Genomic DNA, 20,328 nt, shown 5'->3' with positions numbered 1-20,328 from the left:
AAAAGGCCTCAGCTCAAAAACCTATTGAGAAGCTTCTCCAATCCATTCCCCACCAGCCAGGTCAGGCACACTGTTTTATGTTCCCCAGGCACATATTTTCTACTTCAAACTTATCAGCTTTAAAAATTATGTACATTTTTGTGATGATGTAATCTTTCTCAAGTAGCTGAACTTCGTATCGGCTTGAACAGCCTCGTATGGGCCTAACATATACTTGGCATACAAATATTTTTTGGAATACCTTGTCTTGACTCAGACTTTTACTCATCTGGATCTCTCCAGAAGAACATCAGGATGGAGGCAAAACATTTAATTTAGCATCAGAAGCCTTGAGCCTTGGATTTAAGCCCTTGTTCCCCTTCTTGTTAACTTTGTAACTTTTAGAAGTCACAGAAACTCAGATCCATAATTTTCAGCTTTGTTAAATGCCAATAATAATGTCTCCCGGGACTGGCGTAAGATTTTAGATGAAGCCTATGATAGAAATGTATAAACTCCATAACATCCAAAAATGTAAGTATTGTTTTATAATGATTAACATCCTGGGTTGTGCTTAAAACCTGAGTTCGAAGCCCAGCTCATATTTATTGTCTATGCAGTTGATTTGGCAATCCATTATGTGCTAAATTTTGTCATGTGTTTTGTCAGTTGCATTAAAACTTAAGTTATTAAGCATCTATGCTTGTGTTGTTTCCTAAATCATGGGATATAGTCTATGCTTTAATTTTTTGGTATGACATAAAATTTATCATAGCCCTTTGCACACAGGAATTCAATAAATATTAACATAATCTACATTTATTTGCCAAATAATGTATATTTGTTGTACCAAAAGTGCACTAAGTAATAAAAGGAAGTTAAAAAAAATGAAAAGTAGTACGCATAATAATTGCCATCATTATTTATATGTTCGGAATTGCTCTTTTGCAAATTATTTTAAATAAGATGAATTGCAAAAATAAAAGCCCAGCAGGGACAATTAAATAATATTTGGAATAAAATCATTTGGCCTAATTTTCATAACCACAGATTTCAGAGAATACCACCACCCATGCCAGGTGTACCAGATAACCCCATTGTCATTTTCAGCTGTGTAGGGGCCTCTGTAGTAGACGCCATTTAGGTTTGCAGAGTGACACCTAGTGGGAGAAAGAAAGAAAGTAGAACAATCAGACTAGAAAAAAGTACCTTTCAGAAACATATCTGGCTAGCAAATGATCAAAACTTTTTAACTGCGACTACTATCATTTCATAGACAAGTGAAGTATTTTTTAATTTTCAAAAACTGAGACATTTCTACAAACAGATTAGCTTTTTCAGGTTTTAAAAATTTTCATTAGTACGTGTTTGCAATACATAATTCCTTGTGTGGAGTTGGTACATGAATATAACACATTTTAATTCCTTTTTCCATCTTCTCTCTCTTCCCACCCTCCATCTCTTTTTTGGGGGGGGTCACCCTCCGTCTCTTTATCCCAACTTCCTATTATCTTTTATTTTGGTCTTTAACTATATTTTGGTTTTCTCATACTAGAGAAATCACGTAATACTTAAGCTTGTATGTCTGTTTTATTTCAATTAACATTATGGTCTCAAGGTAAGACTGAGTTTTTAAAGTGTCAGTCTATGGGCATGGTGGTGCACACCTGTAATCCCAGAACTTGGGAGGATCTCTCTGAGTTTGAGGCCAGGGCTGGGCTACATAGTGAGTTCAAGGCCAGACTTAGCTACATAGAAAAACCTTGTCTCAAATTAAAAAATAAAAATAAAATAAACTGATGGATTTTAGCACCATGATAAATCTAAGGATCCAACCCAGGCCACTTGGAGTGTACATATTGAAAAACAAGCATTTCAGTTCCTATTATTAGCCTTTAAACCAAAAAGAGAAGTAAGGGGGGAAAGACCCTGCAGCCTCCAGCTTTACATCCTCCTCATCAGAACAGTGCTCATCTCATGCTTAGCAAGAGCAGCCTGGGTTCACAAAGCAAGGTGAGGGGCAAGCAGTTCTACAGAGGCTTCCCAGGCCAACTGGCACTTGCAGGTTCATCAATAGGCTGCCAAGAAGTGGTTTTCCTTGTTCAAGCTCCCTTGATCCTCCTCTTTAAATCACTAGCATATCAATTGTTTTCATCTCAAGAGTAAGCAGACAGAACCTAAGCCAATATTTAAAAATTTCCCAGCCATTAACCAATAATTATTTGAATTGATCAGTTAATTTTTTACATGTATTGCACTTATTAGAGAAGTTTGTTAGGTTATCATATAATTTTTAAATAAAGCTCTTCCTCCTTTGGAATTTATATATTTGTCCCTGGTATATGTAAATTACATATAACAGTATGTGGTAACTTTTTGTGTTCCATTATTATGCTATTAACTACCATATTGATATAACCAATGAAAATATGTCAGTCATTAGGATATAAGGAGAACATCCATAAGGAATAGATATGAAAATTTATGCAAAGAACCCACATTATTGAATAGAAAACATATAATTTACCCATTAACATAGAGTGGCTGACTTGGATCGCTTAACTTAGTGCTTTAATTTGTTTTTATTGACCATTCTGGAAGACTTCCTAATTTAAATGGGCGTGACTAGTTGAAACCATGGATACTAAATCCGTGATTGTCAAAAGTCTGCTGTTTTAAAAACACCATTAAAGTAATGTTAAAAAAGAAAATATTGGGGCTGGGGATTTAACTTAGTGGCTTGTGCCAGCCTCACAATCACAAAGTGCTGAGTTCGATCTCTGGTACTGGAAAAAAAGAAAACATTGTAAATTGAGCCTCCAGAATGAATATTTTGGCATATCTTTATATAGAGTCATATACCATATAAACTTTTATATTTGCTCTGCAATATAAAGCCTACTAGGAACTTTATTCTATGGTCAACCACATAGTATTCTGAGACCAATTTTCCAGAATCCTCCAGTTTCTAGAACAGTCTGGACTTGACACTTAGGGTCGGGTTAGCGCTTTCTTGGTCAAGGAGTAGCTGTGAGCACTCATGTGAGATTCTATGCCAGCAAGGCAGAGAAGACAGCACTGCTCAGTGATTGGTTTGCAATGTGAGGAATAGTTATGAAGTGCAAACATTTCATGTAAATTAGACAAGATCGGGCTTGTTGTGGGTAGTATGGCCATAGGTAATTCCATGTAAATTAGAACAACTATGGGACAGGGACAACAGGGAGGAAGGGAGAAAAGAAAGAATGGTAGAGTTAAACTACAGTAGTACCTTGCATGGTGAAAATACTATTAAATTCTGAAAAAATTTAATTTTTTTCCAAGTTCTCTAATTTTACCTGGGTGGCTGCAGCTACTGATTTGCTCTTCTTTCTTCTCCCTGAACCTATGTCTCTAAAGTCAGGTAAATAATTTATTTGCCCACATTAATGTGTGCTTGTTGTCATTCAAGGGGTAAAAAAAGCCAACCAACTGGGTAAAGTACAAGCCTTAAATCTCATGGTAATATTAGTGATTATTTCTGTATATGAAATTCTGTTCAAAATCAAACTTTTTTGTGTGTGGGATTAAGGATTGACTCCAAGGTGCTCTACCACTAAACTATATTCTCAGCCTTTTTGTTTTTATTTTGAATGCAGGATTTATTTATTTATTTATTTTTGTACTGGGGATTGAACTCGGGACCTTGTGCTTTCAAGGCAGGCGGCAGAACCACTGAGTTAAATCCCTGGCCTATTTTGAAACAGGCGTCCTGCTGCCTCAGCCTCCTGAGTGGCTGGGATTAGTGTGTGCCATCATGGCTGGCAAAATCAAACATTATTATTTTTTGTTTACTTGTATTTTACTTTTGAGACACCATGTGTGGCTAAAATCAAACACTATTGATGCTTGCAGATGACTTTGTGAATTTTATGTAAATTTTCAATAATGTTAACTTCCATAATGTGCCATACTACCTTCAACTCATATCTGTACTAGATCTACCACTTTAAAATCAGCACATCCCAATAACTGATGTTAGAATGAGGACTTTTGTGATTTTAAGGAAAATTAACATATGTCTGATTTACCTTCATTCAGTAGGATAGAGGGTTCTAAAATGCTTAAACAATACATTAAGAGAAAGAGTTAAAGTTTGAATTGTGGAATTTAAATGGATAATCCTCAAGTATATGGAAAACCTGACACTAAAAAATACTGAAGATCTTATAATGGAAAATTTAAATGTCCAGTGATTTTTGAGGTGGCTCTTGCATTCTAATAAGAAAAGACTTTGAAAGTTCATGCATTGCCCATTGGTTGGAGGACATCTGCTTTGCAGAGAGCAGGCCCATTGGGTCATTTCTAGGAAAAACTCTGCAAAAAGTTTCCATTCCTTCCTTAAATTTGTGATCACAACAAACGAAGCTATCTGGAAACCATCTCAGATAGAGAACAGTTAAAGGAATCAGGAATATTTGGCCCAAAGAAGAGAAAATACTAAGGAATGCAATAAATCACTTTTCTTTCAGGGCCTGAAGAATTGTGTTGGAAAAGGATTACAATTAGTCTCTAGCTACAGAGGAAAAACCTGACAAGGTATAAGGTAGATTTCAGGTCCATAAAAGGAAGAACTTTGGACAATTAAAAATAGAATGATCTTGCTGATAAAGTAACACAGAATCAGAGGGTGGGATTGGCTTTTGGGGATATTATAGAAAAAAAATTCTCCATTAGGAGAGCTTGGATTCAATGAACTAATGAAAGACACAGTGATTGAAAAGTAGTTCTGTACTGTACCACATAGGAAAATACAGCAATAACAATGGCAATTTTGCATTATATGAGCAAGTGAAGCACTAATTGATTATTACAATGCCAAATACTTATATTTATAACTCTTCCATGACTCAGTTTGCAAACAGTTTTTAAAAAGTAGTAATTTGATTTATTTCTATGACATACCTTTCAAATGTCACTAATGTGCACAATGAAAAATACTCCATTGCTAAAGAATCCTAATAAGGATAATTACTTAATAATGCTACTATTTCAGTAAGATCAACATGACCTCATACATTATAATTATGCCTACCAGCGAGATATTATCAACACCACTACCACGATGTTTACAAAGCATCAGACCTGTTAAACCACCAGCCAGCCTGATCTTCCTCGGCACAGTTCCCTTGGTAGTTATCGTTGTCTCTGTCCCATGTGCTAAACTTCATCCTTTGATGACTGGCCCACCACTGCACCTCTGGGTGAAAACTCCCTGAGAGGGAGTCTCCAGCAGTTCCAGAATATTCTCCAATATTCAACACATAGAAATTCTAAAGGAAAAGAGGCAAGTTCCACTATCAGTAGCCACCATTTAAAAAACATGTTTATTTAGTAAATAAAGGAATAGCTTCTATCACATGTTTTTATCTCTATTGACTTCAGTGTTATATTGTATGTTTTAAGTATTAATTTATGATGTTACTTATTTGGAAATTTTGTACCTTTTCACTTCCAACTTTGAAACGTTTATATTGTGCATAACGGCTATTCTTTTCAAAATCTTCAAGGTCAATTTTTAAAGTGTAGTCTCCTGAAAAAAACAAGATTGTAGTTTTTTAAAATGTGTGACATGACATCCACTACTGAGTTTTAACAATAATTTATAGCTCTATTTGACTTTTAACACTTCCTTCTGTCAAGAATCAGTCTGTTATTGTTTGTTTGGTTTTTGTTTTTGTTTTTGAGACAGGGTCTGGCTATGTAGCCTAGGCTGGCTTTGTACTCACAGCAATCCTTCTGCCTCAGCCTCCCGAGTGCTAGGATTATAGGCATGCACCACCATCCCCGGCTAAGAATCAGTCTTTGAAGAATAAACAGTGCCTCCACTGTACTTAACACCTGAATCCCTTCTTGTTTGTTTTACTTGAAAAATGTGAAAGACACAATAGGAAAGGCAGAAAATTTCTACTAAATCTATCATAGATTAAAAACTGGTATTATTCATTTGGTAATGAACAACAGAAAATGTCACAAGTCTCATAATGAAAGGATAGAAGTTTTAAAATTTAACAATTTATCTATTTTCTTAATTTAAATAAGAATCTTGGCTGTCATGGAGCCAGAATACACACAAGTGCACTGCTGAGAGCCCCCAGTTGACAAGACCACCTTTTTCTGTACTTCTACTGGCTGTGGGCTGCATCTGAAGGATCCTGGGGGACTCTCAAGACACGCAATGGCTGCAGTGACCTTAGAGGATATAGCTGTAAACTTCACCATGGAGGAATGGGCTTTGCTAAATCCATCCCAAAAGGAACTCTACAGAGTTATGATGTGGGAAACATTTATGAACATGACTGCTGTAGAAATGAAGAGGTAGAGAAAATGCTATCAATATAAAGCTTGGAATCAACATGAAGAAATACTTTTTTGGACTCCAGATGCTAATGTGAACATGCAGCAAGTTGCTTTAAAACCAGCTGTAAGCTTTGCTAGTAGAAACCCTCTGATTGGGCATTTATCCCTAAATGTGCCCATCATAGCTCACACTGCACTCAAGCCTGATGGGTATTTGGGATTTGAGGAGAAGCTGTATAAATGTAATGAACATGGAAAAACCTGCAGTGATCTCCAGTCCTTTCAGAAGCATGCAAGGACAAAGACTGGAGAGAATCCCTGTCAATATGAGCAATGTGAGAAAGTCTATTCTGATTGTAGCAGAAGAACTCACCTTGGAGAGAAAACCTCCGTAGGTAAGAAAAGTGTAAAAACCTCCAGCACCTCCAGTGGTGTTCAAATCCATGAAAGTAATCACAGAGGGGAAAATCCATATGTATGCAAACAATGTGGGAAAACTTTCATTGCTTCATACCATATCAAGTGCATGAAAGAAGACATGCTGGAGAGAATCCCTATGTATCTAAGGAATGTGTGAAAACATTAGCTCATAGTAATCCCTTTCACAAAGGTAAAAGAGTTCACACTGAGGAGAAACCTTATGTATATAAGCAATGTGGGAAAACATTCACTACACAGAGTTATTGTAAAATACATGAAAGAAATCATGTGGGGGAGAAACCCTATGTACATAAGCAATGTGGAAAAACATTCACTACATGGAGTTGTTATAAAATACATGAAAGAAATCATATTGGTGAGAAACCCTTTGTACGTAAACTATGTGGGAAAGCATTTACTACACACAAATATTGCGAAGTACATGAAATAACTCACACTGGAGAGAAACCCAGACACAGTCATTGTCAAAGACATGAAATAATTCATACTAAGGAGAAACCTTATATATATAAATGATGTGGGAAAGCATTCACTACACAGTTATTGCCAAATACATGAAAAAAATCACTGTGGGGAGAGACCTTGTGTACAAGCAATGTGAGAAAGCATTCAGTACACAGAGTTGGTATAAAATACATGAAAGAACTCACAGAGGTGAGACATCCTATGTATGTAAGCAATGTGGAAAAGGATTTGCCAGTAAGTCCACATTTCATAGACATAGGAGATCCCACACTGGTGAGAAACCCTATGTCTATAAGCAATATGGGAAAGGATTCAGCACACACAGTCACCGTCAGAGACACAAAAGTATTCACACTGGAGAGAAACCCTATGTATGTAAACAATGGGGGAAAGCATTCACTACACACAGTTATTGTCAAATACATGAAAGAAATCACACTGTGGAGAAACCTTAGGTGTGCAAGCAATGTGGGGAAGCATGCAGTACACAGAGGTGTTTATAAAATACATGAAAGAGGGTTAGGGATTTAGCTCAGTGACTCTGCCACCAGCCTCAAAAGTGCAAGATCCTGAGTTCAATCCCTGGTACCAAAAAAAAAATACATGAAAGAAATCACAGTGTGGAGAAACCTTATATATGTAAGCAGTGTGGGAAAGCATTCACTACACAGAGTTGTTATAAAATACATGAAAGAAGTCACATGGGGGAAAAACCCTATGTATGTAAACAATGTGGGGAAGCATTCACTGAACACAGTTATTATAAATTACATGAAAGTAGTAATAATAGGGAGATGCCCTATGTATGTGAGAAATCTTTATGTACATGGTTATTGTAAAATACATGAAAGAAGTCACACTGGGGAGATACCCTATGTATGTAAGAAATGTGAGAAAGTTTTCAATACACACAGTTATTGTAAAATAAAGGAAAGAAGGCACACTGGGGAGAAACCATATGTATGTAAGCAATGTGGGAACACGTTCAGTACACACAAGTGTTGTCAAATACATGAAAAAAGGCACACTGGGGACAAACCCTATGTAGACAGTGTGGGAAAAAATCTGCAAGCTCTTTATAGTCAAAACAACTCACACTGGGGAGTAACTCTCTATGTAAGAAATGTAACTATGTAAGAATTTGATGACATATATATTTAGAGACTTGTGAACATGGGTTGACAAATTTCAATTGCTTTCACACAACTTGTAGATTAGGAAATGTTGTATTTTTTCATATCCTGACAAAATACCTGCATATATCCCAATGTAATTATAATTACATCAATTACATAATTTTGTCTTTTGCTTTCATGTTAGTCAATGTAGTATTACCATTTACATAAAATTTTTTCTTACCATCAAAAATTTAGTTTTCATGCTTATATTATCATGACTTTTAATTTTGTAGTAAATTTTCCACCACGTGCACCAAAAAATAACCCATACTGCTGTGAGTTTCTGATTGTCACAGGTCAGCAGGACCATATTTTCTCCAAAGGGATGTCATGAATTGTAATAATAAATCTATCCGATGCAAATGAAAACAACGCTGAGATTCCACCTCACTCCAGAAAGAATGGCTGCTATCATGAAATCAACCAATAACAAATGCTGGTGGGGCTGTGGGGAAAGAGGAATCCTACTCCATTGCTGGTGGGAGTGTAGACTGGTGCAACCACTGTGGAAATCAATATGGAGATAACTAAAAGAACTAGGACTGGAAGTCCCATTTGATCCAGCTATTCCCCTTCTGGGTATCTTCCCCAAAGAATTAAAAGACTCATACCACAGTGTTATATGTGGACCCATGTTCATAGCAACACAATTTGTACTAGCTAAAACTTGGAAACAGCCCAAATGCCCATCAACTGGAGACTTGATAAAGAAAAATGTGTTTTTTTAATAAAATGGAGTGCTACTCAGTCATAAAAAATGAGAAATTAGAGACATTTATAGCTAAATGGATGAACATTGAGGCAATACTCTAAAGTGGAAGAAATAGGACACACATGTATAAATACTGAATAGTTTCTCTAGTGTGAGAAACTGAAAGTGTAAATAAGGACTAAAAGGTATAATAGATAATGTGACATAGGAAGAAAAGGGGCGAAGGGGAAGGGGAAGTGAGAGGGGTAGGGGAAAGGAAAGAAGGGAATGGAATTAATATGGAAAAATGGAAACAAAGTCTTTGTAAATAGGGAGGAATGGAGGAGTTGAAGGGAGGGCAGGGGAAGGGGGAAAAATAAGAACCTAGAGAGATTATGTAAAGGTGGAAATTTCCAATGATGAATGTCATTATATTGTATACCTAAAATATACCAATGATTAGAATGAATAATTGATAATGTGAAATAGGAAGAAAAGGTCCAAAGGGGTAGGGATAGTGGGAGGGGCAGGGGAAAGGAAAGAAGGAAAAGGAAAAATTATGAAAAATGGAAAAAAATGGAAACAAAGTCTTTGTAAATAGGGAAGGGTGGAGGGGGTGAAGGGAGGGCTGGGAATGGGGAAAAAATAAGAACCAAGATGCAGCATGTAAAGGTACAATTCCCAATGAGAAATGTAAATGTGTTGTATACATAAAATGTACCAATAAAAGAATTTTTAAAAAAATAATAAATCTCTCCAAAAAGTATAAATGATGGTATGATTTATCAGTAACATTTTCAAAGGAATTTTTGTCAACAATGGAATTGTTTTGGGAAGAATTATTTTATGGCAATAATGAGCCAAATGCAAATGTCTTTATTCTAGTCCCTGATGCTGGGACTGACATTGTCTTTGGTAATTATTATGACTTTTACCTAAGGAGATGAAATAATGGCATGAAGGAAAAGAAACAGCCAGTATAGGAAAAAGAGGAAATTTACCAATTTATAATTCATATTGTGCTCTAGAGATATTTTACAGATAAATTTTATAGATAAATTTGTACAATGTCCTTTTCATTTCCCATAAGGACCATTGTCTGATGTTCAAGGTATGTGAAAAATGCTTTAAAATACATAGATTTAGCAAAGCTGTGAGCATGAGGCCCAGGTGGTCTCCTTGACCTGTATTTTGTCTTTCATTTTAACAATGAAATATTTTGTAAAAATTTTTATACAGCGTTCTTGAATACAAAAACTGCTCAATTTCTGATGGGGTTACATTGTGATAAAGCTACAGTAACATGAAAATATAAGAGAGCAATGAATTAAACACCCATAATTCAGTGAAAAAAATAAGAATCTTGATCCTAAAAATAAATAATTGCTATTAATAACACTTTATAATCTCTATTAGCCAGGCTACTCATAGCCATTGTTGCCTAAATATCTATAAGCTTGTTTATTTTTTCTGATAATATAAAAGATTAGCCAGCAAACCCTTTGAGGACCATTTGGGGAAGAAATACGAATCTTGGGTGTTATGTGAAAATTTTCTTTGATATTGGCTCATTTAAGAAAATGTTAGCATCAAAGTCTATGGAGTGGATGCCATTGGAAGGGAATATCAGAGACAGTAGAGGAACATTCTCAAGAATTCTGGATTCCCAGCATTCTTGATGCACAAATGGTCATAATTATTGGAAAATACACTAATATCAATGACTTTGAGACAATAGGTATTTTTGAAGGGTTGATATCTGAATGTAAAAGCATTTTTAAAATAAACAATTTATTTGGAATGTATTATTTATACATGCTAAAAATTACATATGATAGAAACAAATCTCAAAATATCAAATAAAAGAGGTACTTTGATGACCATAAAATTTTAGATGATAAAAAGGCATTATCTGAAAAAAGTGATTGAAATAGTTGTTCTTCCAAGGAATTATCTGTTTCCTATTGTCCCATTGTTTGTGAATAATTAAGACTCTTTTTCAATAGCAAAACTATTGTCAAGAGCAGAGAAAGTTAGAAATCAAACCAACTATTCACTGACATGTGTTCTATCCTATTTTGATTAATAAAACACCACAATGACCTGTAAGACCATGTTGTTTACATCTCTTTAGAGTTCTAAGCCTGATCAGGGAGACTCCAAAGAGAGGCCCCAGCCTAGGGTTGGCTTCTCTTGTCCCATCCTAGTCTCCACCATGCACAGCAAGGGACACACCTTGGACACACCTATGACATTGAGGCTACACTTCTAGCTCTTTCTATGCTCATGATGAAAAATGTGCCTTAGCCTCCCCTCCAGCTCGGCTCAGGAGTTTTCACATCGGCAGCCCAGGCGGATAGACCAAAAGAGGCCTGAATGTGTTCGGAAAACAAGCACAAGGCTGTTGGAGCTAGGGAGTCTAGATTTTTACTATGGAGCAAATTTAAGAAGGGGTGTTGGTGGGGAATCTCTTTATTTTCTAAAGGCAGTAACAGTCAGGGGAGCCAAGACTGAGAAGTGTTTGGGATCAGTACAGAAGGCTAATCACTGTCCCAAAAATACCTTGTATTATAGGAGAGACATAAGATCAGTTTCAGTTTTTAAGGTAATTATCTAAATATCTCTTTGGTCATTGAATTAATAAACTTGCAATTACAGACCATTTCTAAATTAATTTTATTGTAAGCAGTCAAAATTTATGTACTGTGGATAAAATTATTTTCAGAGGCAATTTCACTGACCTTAAGTGGTCTCATAATTAAAGAATACAGGGACAAAAGCATTGTCTTTTTTTCGGGGGGATATGATACATAGTTGTGAGGCCTAGAACTGATAAACAAAATTTTAGTACTGTAAGAATAACTAGCCTGAACACTAAATCAAACCACGAAAGGAAGGCCTGGGATATAGCTCAGTGTAAGAGCATGTGCTTAGCATGCACAAGGCCCTCAATCCCTGGAACCAAATGGACGTGAAATGGAGGCAGACTTGTTGGCAAAGTCCATGTAGACAAAACTGTACATGGCAATACTTTGGAAAAGAAGCTTGAATTTCATGTACTTAAGAGGCTCCAAGTGTTACTCCTTGGGGTTTTTATCATTGGTTGTTTGTTTGTTTGTTTTTTGAAGCACCAGATAAATTTAATGTACAAAAGAAACAGAAGGTGTATGGCAAATATTATGTATCTGGCAAAAAATAAACCCACTTAAGACAAAAAATATGTTGAAGGACAAGATACCTTATGTAAAGTTAGACAGCACTGATCACAAGAAAAACAAAGAAAAGTATTAGGCTTTCAGAAGTATCCATCCTCTGTAGCCAATATTCTCATGTCTCAAAGACCTTTATTATTATAACCCTACTGACTATTATGAATATAGAAAGATCAATAGCTTTCCTAAGTTTGGATGGAACAAAAAATTCTTGGTCTCATATTTAATACATTGCTAGCATGATTTAACATGTTTTCTTGGGCAATACAATTACCTTTTATGAAACATTTGACATCAAACCTCAGAGGGGTTGAGTATAATTTCAGACTACAGCTAAAGTAAAGAAGGCTGTGGATAGCAACAAAACATGGGATATAGGACATTGGAAAATTTTTTATCAATATTTTATACAAATACCAAGCTCTAGTTAGAAATATACATGTGAAAAGTATGTTAAACGCATGTATGAACATACCAAAACAAAACCCATTGCTCAATAAAAGTAATATGTACTAATTGAAAAAAAATGTTATTGTCACATTAGTACATTTCTTTTAATAATGGAAAGCTTAATTTTATGAGTTCAAAATAAGTGAACGGCAATTTTTAAAAAGATGTGCATGTGAATGCATAAGGGGAGAACTATTCAGAAGTCTGTAATTTACTTTGAAATGTATATTTCTTTTTTTTGGTGCTGGGGATTGAACTCAGGTCCTTGCACTTGGGAGTCAGGTGGTGGAACCACTGAACTAAATCCCCAGCCCTGAAACGTATATTTCTAAAAAGACAAATTTATGGGTGGATAGAGGGATAGATAGATGGATTAAATATGTGATAAAATAAGCATAATAAAATGTTAATATAGGAAAGGTCATAGGCTGAGATTTCTTTCAGCCTTGCTATGTCTTCAAAGAATTTTCAAAATAAAAAATGGTGCAGGGTGTAGAAACACGGCCATTTAGTATATTATGATTTTTGACTGCAAAAACAGCTCCAATTCCCTAGTTTTTCACCTCTCCTATTGTCTACTTCTTTCCCACCTTTTATCTAGTTAGTCTTGTGACTTGCTTTCACTGACTGAAGGAAAATGACAGTGTACCAGTTCAGCGCCTAAGTCTCAAGAGTTGTATGTGCTTCCACCTTCTTCCCTGGAACCCTGACCTGCTTCAAGGACAAGTCCAGGCTGGCTAGCTGGAAGATGAGACACCTGAGTGTTTCTCTCCGAGGCCATCCTGGAACTACCAGCCTCCCGCTAACCAGGGCATTGCAGATCCATAGGCATGTGTACCAAGATCAGCAGACCCCAGTCCTGATCAGCCAGACCATCTGCTAACCTGTAGATTTATGAGAAATAATAAATGGTGGCTTTGAAGACATGAAGTTTTTAAGTGGTTTGTTACTCAACGTTACTGTGCCAATGGATAACTGACATATAATTTTCAGGCACCTCAGGCATTAAAATGATTATGACATTACATTTCCTTTCTAGAAATAGAAAATATACATGAGAAAACAATCCCCTCCCAACCTTTTTCTAGTTTCTCTTCCTAATTTTAAGTAGCTACATTTTGCAAAGGAGATTATTGCCCAGCAAGTATCATTACTATCTGCAAATCATAGTAGTTATTGAATTAGTTCCATTGCCTATGACTTAGTGGCAAATATTTTAGTGTTGTTTCTCTTGTATTTCAAACTGACATCAAGCAAATTTTACCTTGTATAGTCAATAGGTGAAGGTTTTTATTGCCCAGCCAATATTCACCATTTTTTTGGACAAAATTTCCAAAGCCGTTTTCATAGTCATTCCAGCCTCTAAAAATGTAAAATAAAAGCTAATTTTTATCAAAATCCAAAGGGACCTCTGCAGCACCCAAAGTACCCTCTGCAAACCACCCCCCCAATATTTTCTTGATTAGTTAATTCATTCTTAGTATTCTTACTAAGAGAGAATGCAGTTATAGTTAATAAACTTCAGGTATGATTTTTTTAAAGGCTTAACATAGATTTCATAAATCTCACATTTGCTGCCCCAGATAAATCCTTGTTGTAATTAACACACCTGTTAAAGTTTTCACTGCCATCCGTTCGTCTCTGAATTACAGTCCAGCCTCCTCCATCAGACATGTCACAATACACAGAGAATTCTGCTGGGCTCTGGAGAGGTTTGATCTTGTAAAATCCACTGTGCTTATAGCCATCATTGAAAATCTCTGAACAATCTGTTCACAAAACAAGGTACTGTAACATTTGTCATGTACCTTTTGTTTTAAAAGGAGCCTCGAAATAACATTACTCAATACCAATGGAGACAGATAAACACATAGTATAGATAATCCACTTTCTAAAATTTTGTCTTGTACATCTTCCAAAGAACAGTAGGAAAGTCTCTCTTTTTTTGTCTCTAGAATGTAATTATCATCTGATTCCTTGATATGATCACAGGGGGAAACAAGAGCGAAATAGGGATCATTTTCTTATTTATGATTTTGTGGGAAACAATTTAAAAATAAATTATATGTATTAGACTAATTACAGTGTAAGGGGAACTTATGATTTTATTGGTCAGCACAGAGGAACTTATCTCTACTACAAAGCTAAAAATGAAAGTAGAAATATAACACCAAACCAATAAGTTAATATTGATTATCTTGATTTAAAGACTTATAAATGATCTGAACATCTGGAAATAAACCCCATATCCTAATCTTGTTAGTTCTTATAACCTCTCAATCTCACCAGAAAAATGATATTTCTCACTCATTGAAATTTCTTTTCTTTTCTTTTGAGGCAGGGTTTACTGTGTAGCTCAGGCTGCCTTTAAACTCGCTGTGGAGCCCAAGCTGGCCTTGAATTTGGATCAATCCTCCTGCCTCAGCCTCTTGAGTACTGGGATTATAAGCCTGTGTCTTCATAAGCCTGTGTCCTCACTGAAATTACTATCTTTGTTTCTTTATATTTGTAATTTATCTTTTCTTACTGAAATTTCTAGCTGTCCACACATTCTTAGATGTTTTAGCTAAAAGCTGCAAGCTCCTGCTACCCTTTTCATCCTTGCATTCTTCTTTGCTGCGGCATTCCTTTTACCAGTGACATAAGATAGGTAGCGATTTTTGAGCAAAATATAATATTTATTTCTTAAGCCACTCAAGGAGGGGGTAAATTAGTGTCCATTGGATCTCACCTAGACTGATCTGTACAGACTTAGAGAATATAGTTAAGAATTATTTAGATGCTCAGGAAACTATATTGTAGAGTGACTGAAGCAGTGGCCATTACAAAAAGATAGTCTCAAGAATAGTCACAGACTTCCGAGTAAAAATATTTCAACAACTAACTTTCACATTTTACTCTAGTCACTTTAGTAATTTTCTCTTTTAAAAATGTTTTCTAAAAATGAATAAATAAAAATGTTTTCTTCCTGATTGAATCATTCCAGTCGTTTAACATATTTTTAAGTTCTTTCATCGAGTTGATTGTTTTTGATGAGGAATTGTCCGCAACTTTTTTGTTACAGCTAAAATAAACTGCATATTAAGTAAGAGCAATAAGAATCTGAAGAGAAAAAAATAAAGAAAAAACTTTAGTCACTTTATAAATCCCTCACGAGGCTGAGGGCAATAGTACACTACTGCTTTAGTAAGAGGTTCATCTTTGTAATGATTTAGGCTTTATTTGTGTATGTACTGTTTTCAAGATTCAGATGCACATATATTTTACACACATGCTAGATTTTAAAAGGGATCCTGTTTTGTGATTAAATAAGAAGAAAAACAATGGGGAAATGATTACCTAAAGTTAGCTCATGTATTAAAAAGCTTACATCTTATGGTCAGGTGTATTGTACAACACTTGCATTAAAATAAGCACATTTCAAGCCAGTTAGGAAAGGAGTTCCTCATTTACATTTAATCTTCTACCAAACACCTGAGTGGCAAAAACTCGCAAGGCTCAAACTATTCTCCAGGCAAATATGGAAATAATCAGCTATAACATTTGCCTCTGGAAAACTTTATGAATATAGGAAATTCTGCCAACGTTTTCTATTTGTTTTTATTTTATGCTGTTTATTTGTTTTAAAAAATTTCCTTCTCCCAAGAAGAAAATGTCAAACATAACCAGAGGAAGGGTTTCAATGGGAAAAAAAATTATGGGAGAAAAACCTTAACAAATAACCACACATAAAAAATAAAAGGCAAGAAAACACCACTAGTTCAACAGTTTATAACTGAGCAAACAAGTTAAGGAGCATATCTTGGGAAATGTGACTTAAACTGAGATAGTGGAAAGTTTGGCCAATGTAGAGTTTAAAATTGATTTTTCAAAATGTTTTGACCCACTCAATCCCCTGGAGAAGAGGTAGGAGAAAGGCAAGATTAGAGAGCTCTGTGTTTATGTGAGCTTAAAAAAAGCAAGGGTGCTTGGATACTTCCAAATACTAGAGAGAAGCCAAGTCTTCCTGCTCTCTTTGGACAAACACTGCATTAAACTGGGAATGTGAATGGTTTCTCTGTGCAGAAAGCAAGCCATGTTGGAAGGCTGAATTAGTGTAAGCATCACAGAGTGACATGCCAGCCTGCCAAGAGGGACTTTTCTGTTATCCTAGAATGATAGGTGAGTCTCAAAGCTACAAATGAAGGCAGACACTAAGTACATTCTTGTTGTTGTTGTTGTTTTTAGTTTTTATTAGTACATGTTTGCAGTACGCAATCATTACCTTCCTTGTGGGGAGTTGATACATGTACACATCTCAATTCTCTTTTCATCCCCTTCCCCTTCCTCCTCCCACTTCCCTCCCTCCATCTCTTGAACCTCTTTTCATTTGATAAAGGTCTATCTCCTGACTTCCTATTATCTGTCTTTTAATTTGCTCTTTATTTGTATTACAAGAGAAACTATGCATTATTTAAGCTTATGTTACTTATTTGTTTCACTTAATATTATGGTCTCAAAGTGCATCCATCTTCCTATGACTCACGTTTATCCTTATTTATGACAGAATAGTACTCCATTGTGGATAAATACCATACTTTCTTTATCCATTCATCTGCTGATGGACATATAGACCTCTTCCAAGATTTAGCTATTTTGAACTTTGCTGCTATAAATATGTACATACATGTTTCACTGTACTATGATGACTTTAACTTTTTCAGGAAGATACCTAGAAGAATTGCTGAGTCAAATGGAATTTCTAATTTTAGTCTTTTGAAGAATCTCCATACTGATTTCCATAGTAGTTGTACTAGCTTACATTCCCACCAATAATATAGAAGAGTTCTTTTTACCCTGCAGCCTCTCCAGCATTTGTCGTCGTTATTTAATTTCTTCATGATAGTCATTCTCTCTGCAGTAAGATGGAATTTCAGTGTTGATTAAATTTGCATTTCTCTAATAGCCAGAGATGTTGAACTTTTTGTGTGTGTATTTATTGGCCACTTGTACTTCTTCTTCTGAGAAGTATGTATTCACTTTGGTTGTCCATTTTTTTAACTGGGTCTTTTATTTTGAGTGGTCTAATTTTATTAGTTCTTTATATATTCTATATATTAATGCTAGGTTTGAAAAATAGCTGGCAAATTTTTTTCCCCTTCTATAGATAGTACCCCATATTCTTCACTCAAAGAGTAAGCCAGGAACAAGGTTGGCTGCCAGCTCACAGAGCAAGCTGGGCCTGCCAGAACCAGCCCTGCCACCAGCATCCTCACCAGCGGGTGACATAAGAAGGAAACTAAGAGGGGGAAGGAAGAGGCCTCTGTGGAGTGTGTGTATTCTTGTAGGGTGGAATGGGTGGGGTCTTTCCTCTAAAAGCAAGAGAGAAAGGGTAATGTCTATAGATCGCTGGCGTTCACCAAGTTCTTCTTTTGGGCTAAAGACGTAGCCAAGCATGTGCCTATAATCCTAGTTACTTAGAAGGCTGAGGCAGAAGGATTGCAAGGCCAAGGCTAGCCTGGGCAATTTAATGAGACATTTTCTCAAAATAAATTTTAACAAAGGCCTGGGCATATAGCTCAGTGCTAGAACACTTGCCTAGCACATGCAAGGCTCAGTGTTTGATCCCTAGTACAAAAAATAGCTTAGTCTTCATAACAAATGGATATTCTTATTATCATTTTACAAGTGAAAAATATGAGGCACACAGTGGTTAAGAAATTTACTCAAAGACCACAGCTAGCAAGATCAGCAGCTGGACTTTGAAACTGCATTTTCAAGTCTGAGCTTTACTACACATACTGCCTCAAGTGACTGACACAAAGACTGGAGGCTCGTAAAGAAGGGCCACAGAGCAGCCAGTGTCTCATTGGCTGGACAGACCTGATGCCAGATTGTTGTGACTGTCACCAATGCATGTGAACTTGATACCGTAATCTTTTAATTCATAATGCAATAGTACCTACCCAAGTGCTTTAAAAAGATACAGTTTAATTATATGTGATAAAACTGTGATTTATGCATCATTTGCACAAATTGCTAGGTTGTATATAATTAGGTGTTTTCTACCAAGAAATGAATTAGAATTCAGAAAATAACTAATTTAGTAATAATATAGTAATTTGTAAATAAGAACAAAGAAATTTGTATTTCTACAGATCGTATATATGAATAGCTTTTTAAAAAAACTTTCGAGCACCAAAATCATGAACTTTGATGTGAGCAGGATCTTAAGTATTTTACAATACTATACAGTATACATATTGTGTTGTACCCCATTTAATTGAAATTTATGTGTTATTTGTTTCATTGATTAAGTGTTTGTTCTTGGTAGACTCACTAGTACTATTTGCCTGTACCTTTAAAAATAAAGTATAATTAAACTGTGCTATGTTTCAGATTTCATTCCTTCTCCTTCTTGCTCGCACCATAGCACCATATATGAAGATTTTAAGTGCAAATCTACTAACTTCCGGATTTTGATTTAGCTTTTACAGCTAGAAATGGTCATCTAGAATGCCTATTATCTATCTTATCATTATAATAGACACACATACATAATAATGATTTGTCTGGACTCTCTCCTTATGACTCTTTTACCTAAGTCTTGCTGTGACCTCGGCATTTTAGTTTCTTGCTCTCTTCTTCAGTGACTTCTTATTTCCCAGGGTCTGCTCCTAGCACTCTCAACACAGGGACTGGATTTTTATCTCCTAAGTCTCAGTCTCCCTATGACTGGTCCCAGTAATAAACACCTGATTGCCTGTCTCTTACCATGATCTGATCCTTGAGTCTGTGTTACTAACCTGCTCAGATGGTATTTGAATAGATACTTGGAATCTGGAGCTTTATTGGGGATAATGACTCCTCACTTGCATTCATCAGCTCCTTGCCCTTGAGATCAGTTTTGTGCTCACTACCTGTGGAATAGCATATCCGTATGTTCATCTCTTGAATGACCAATCTATTGCCCTTTTCTCAAGTTCTTATTCAAATAACTGTCTTCTTTGACCCCATGTGCATCTTTGAAGTATATGCCTCACTTTCTTTCACCTGATCTGTTTCACTAATTAAAATTTTTAAATATTTATGGGACATTTACTATATGCCAGCCACCATGTTAGGTGCTAAACATATAGCAAGAAACTGAACAGCTTAGCAGCGGTGGTGGATAATTAAGCAGCCTGAAAAGTGTTAAGATAAAAAAGCAAAGGAGTTTTTAAAGTGAGAAGAAGTGATACTTTATCCAGTCTAGGGTCTAGAAAAATTTCCTGAAAGAACTAATTTTAGCCATGTAGCAGGATACAGTATCAACACACAAAAATCAATAGCATTCCTCTATGGCAATAATGAATTCACTGAAAAAGAAGTAAAAAAAAAATATCATTCATTATACAGCAGGCGGTGAAACCACTGAGCTAAATCCCTGGCCCTAATATCATTCATTATAGCATTAAGAAAAGTTACTTAGGAATTACCCTAACCAAGGAAGTGAAAGAAGTCTGCAACAAAAACTATGTACTCTGAAAAAGGAGATAGAAAAGAACACCAGAAAATTAAAAGATAGCCCCGTTCCTAGATAGATAGAAACAAT

At 35.7% G+C, this 20,328-nt stretch overlaps 1 protein-coding gene across 1 annotated transcript in view; it reads right to left on the bottom strand.

Annotated features, from left to right (window-relative positions):
- Window positions 1-886: 886 nt before the first annotated feature.
- The window catches only part of Fgl1 (fibrinogen like 1), a 41,975-nt gene continuing 22,533 nt past the window's right edge, over window positions 887-20,328 (bottom strand). Inside the window, exons 4-8 of the mRNA XM_004853078.4 lie at window positions 14,365-14,524; window positions 14,020-14,117; window positions 5,463-5,551; window positions 5,104-5,291; window positions 887-1,139 (exon numbers count right to left, since the gene is read on the bottom strand). Coding sequence (XP_004853135.1) covers window positions 980-1,139; window positions 5,104-5,291; window positions 5,463-5,551; window positions 14,020-14,117; window positions 14,365-14,524 — 695 coding nt within the window. The 3' untranslated portion in view covers window positions 887-979. The remainder of the gene's footprint in view (window positions 1,140-5,103; window positions 5,292-5,462; window positions 5,552-14,019; window positions 14,118-14,364; window positions 14,525-20,328) is intronic.

This window comes from Heterocephalus glaber, unplaced genomic scaffold, assembly GCF_053883595.1.
Source record: "Heterocephalus glaber isolate CG9 unplaced genomic scaffold, H.glaber_assembly_v1.0 deba00001461, whole genome shotgun sequence".
NCBI lineage: Eukaryota > Metazoa > Chordata > Mammalia > Rodentia > Bathyergidae > Heterocephalus > Heterocephalus glaber.
The sequence above is the reverse complement of the archived record's forward strand: the minus strand, read 5'-3'. Positions and strand labels throughout refer to the sequence as shown.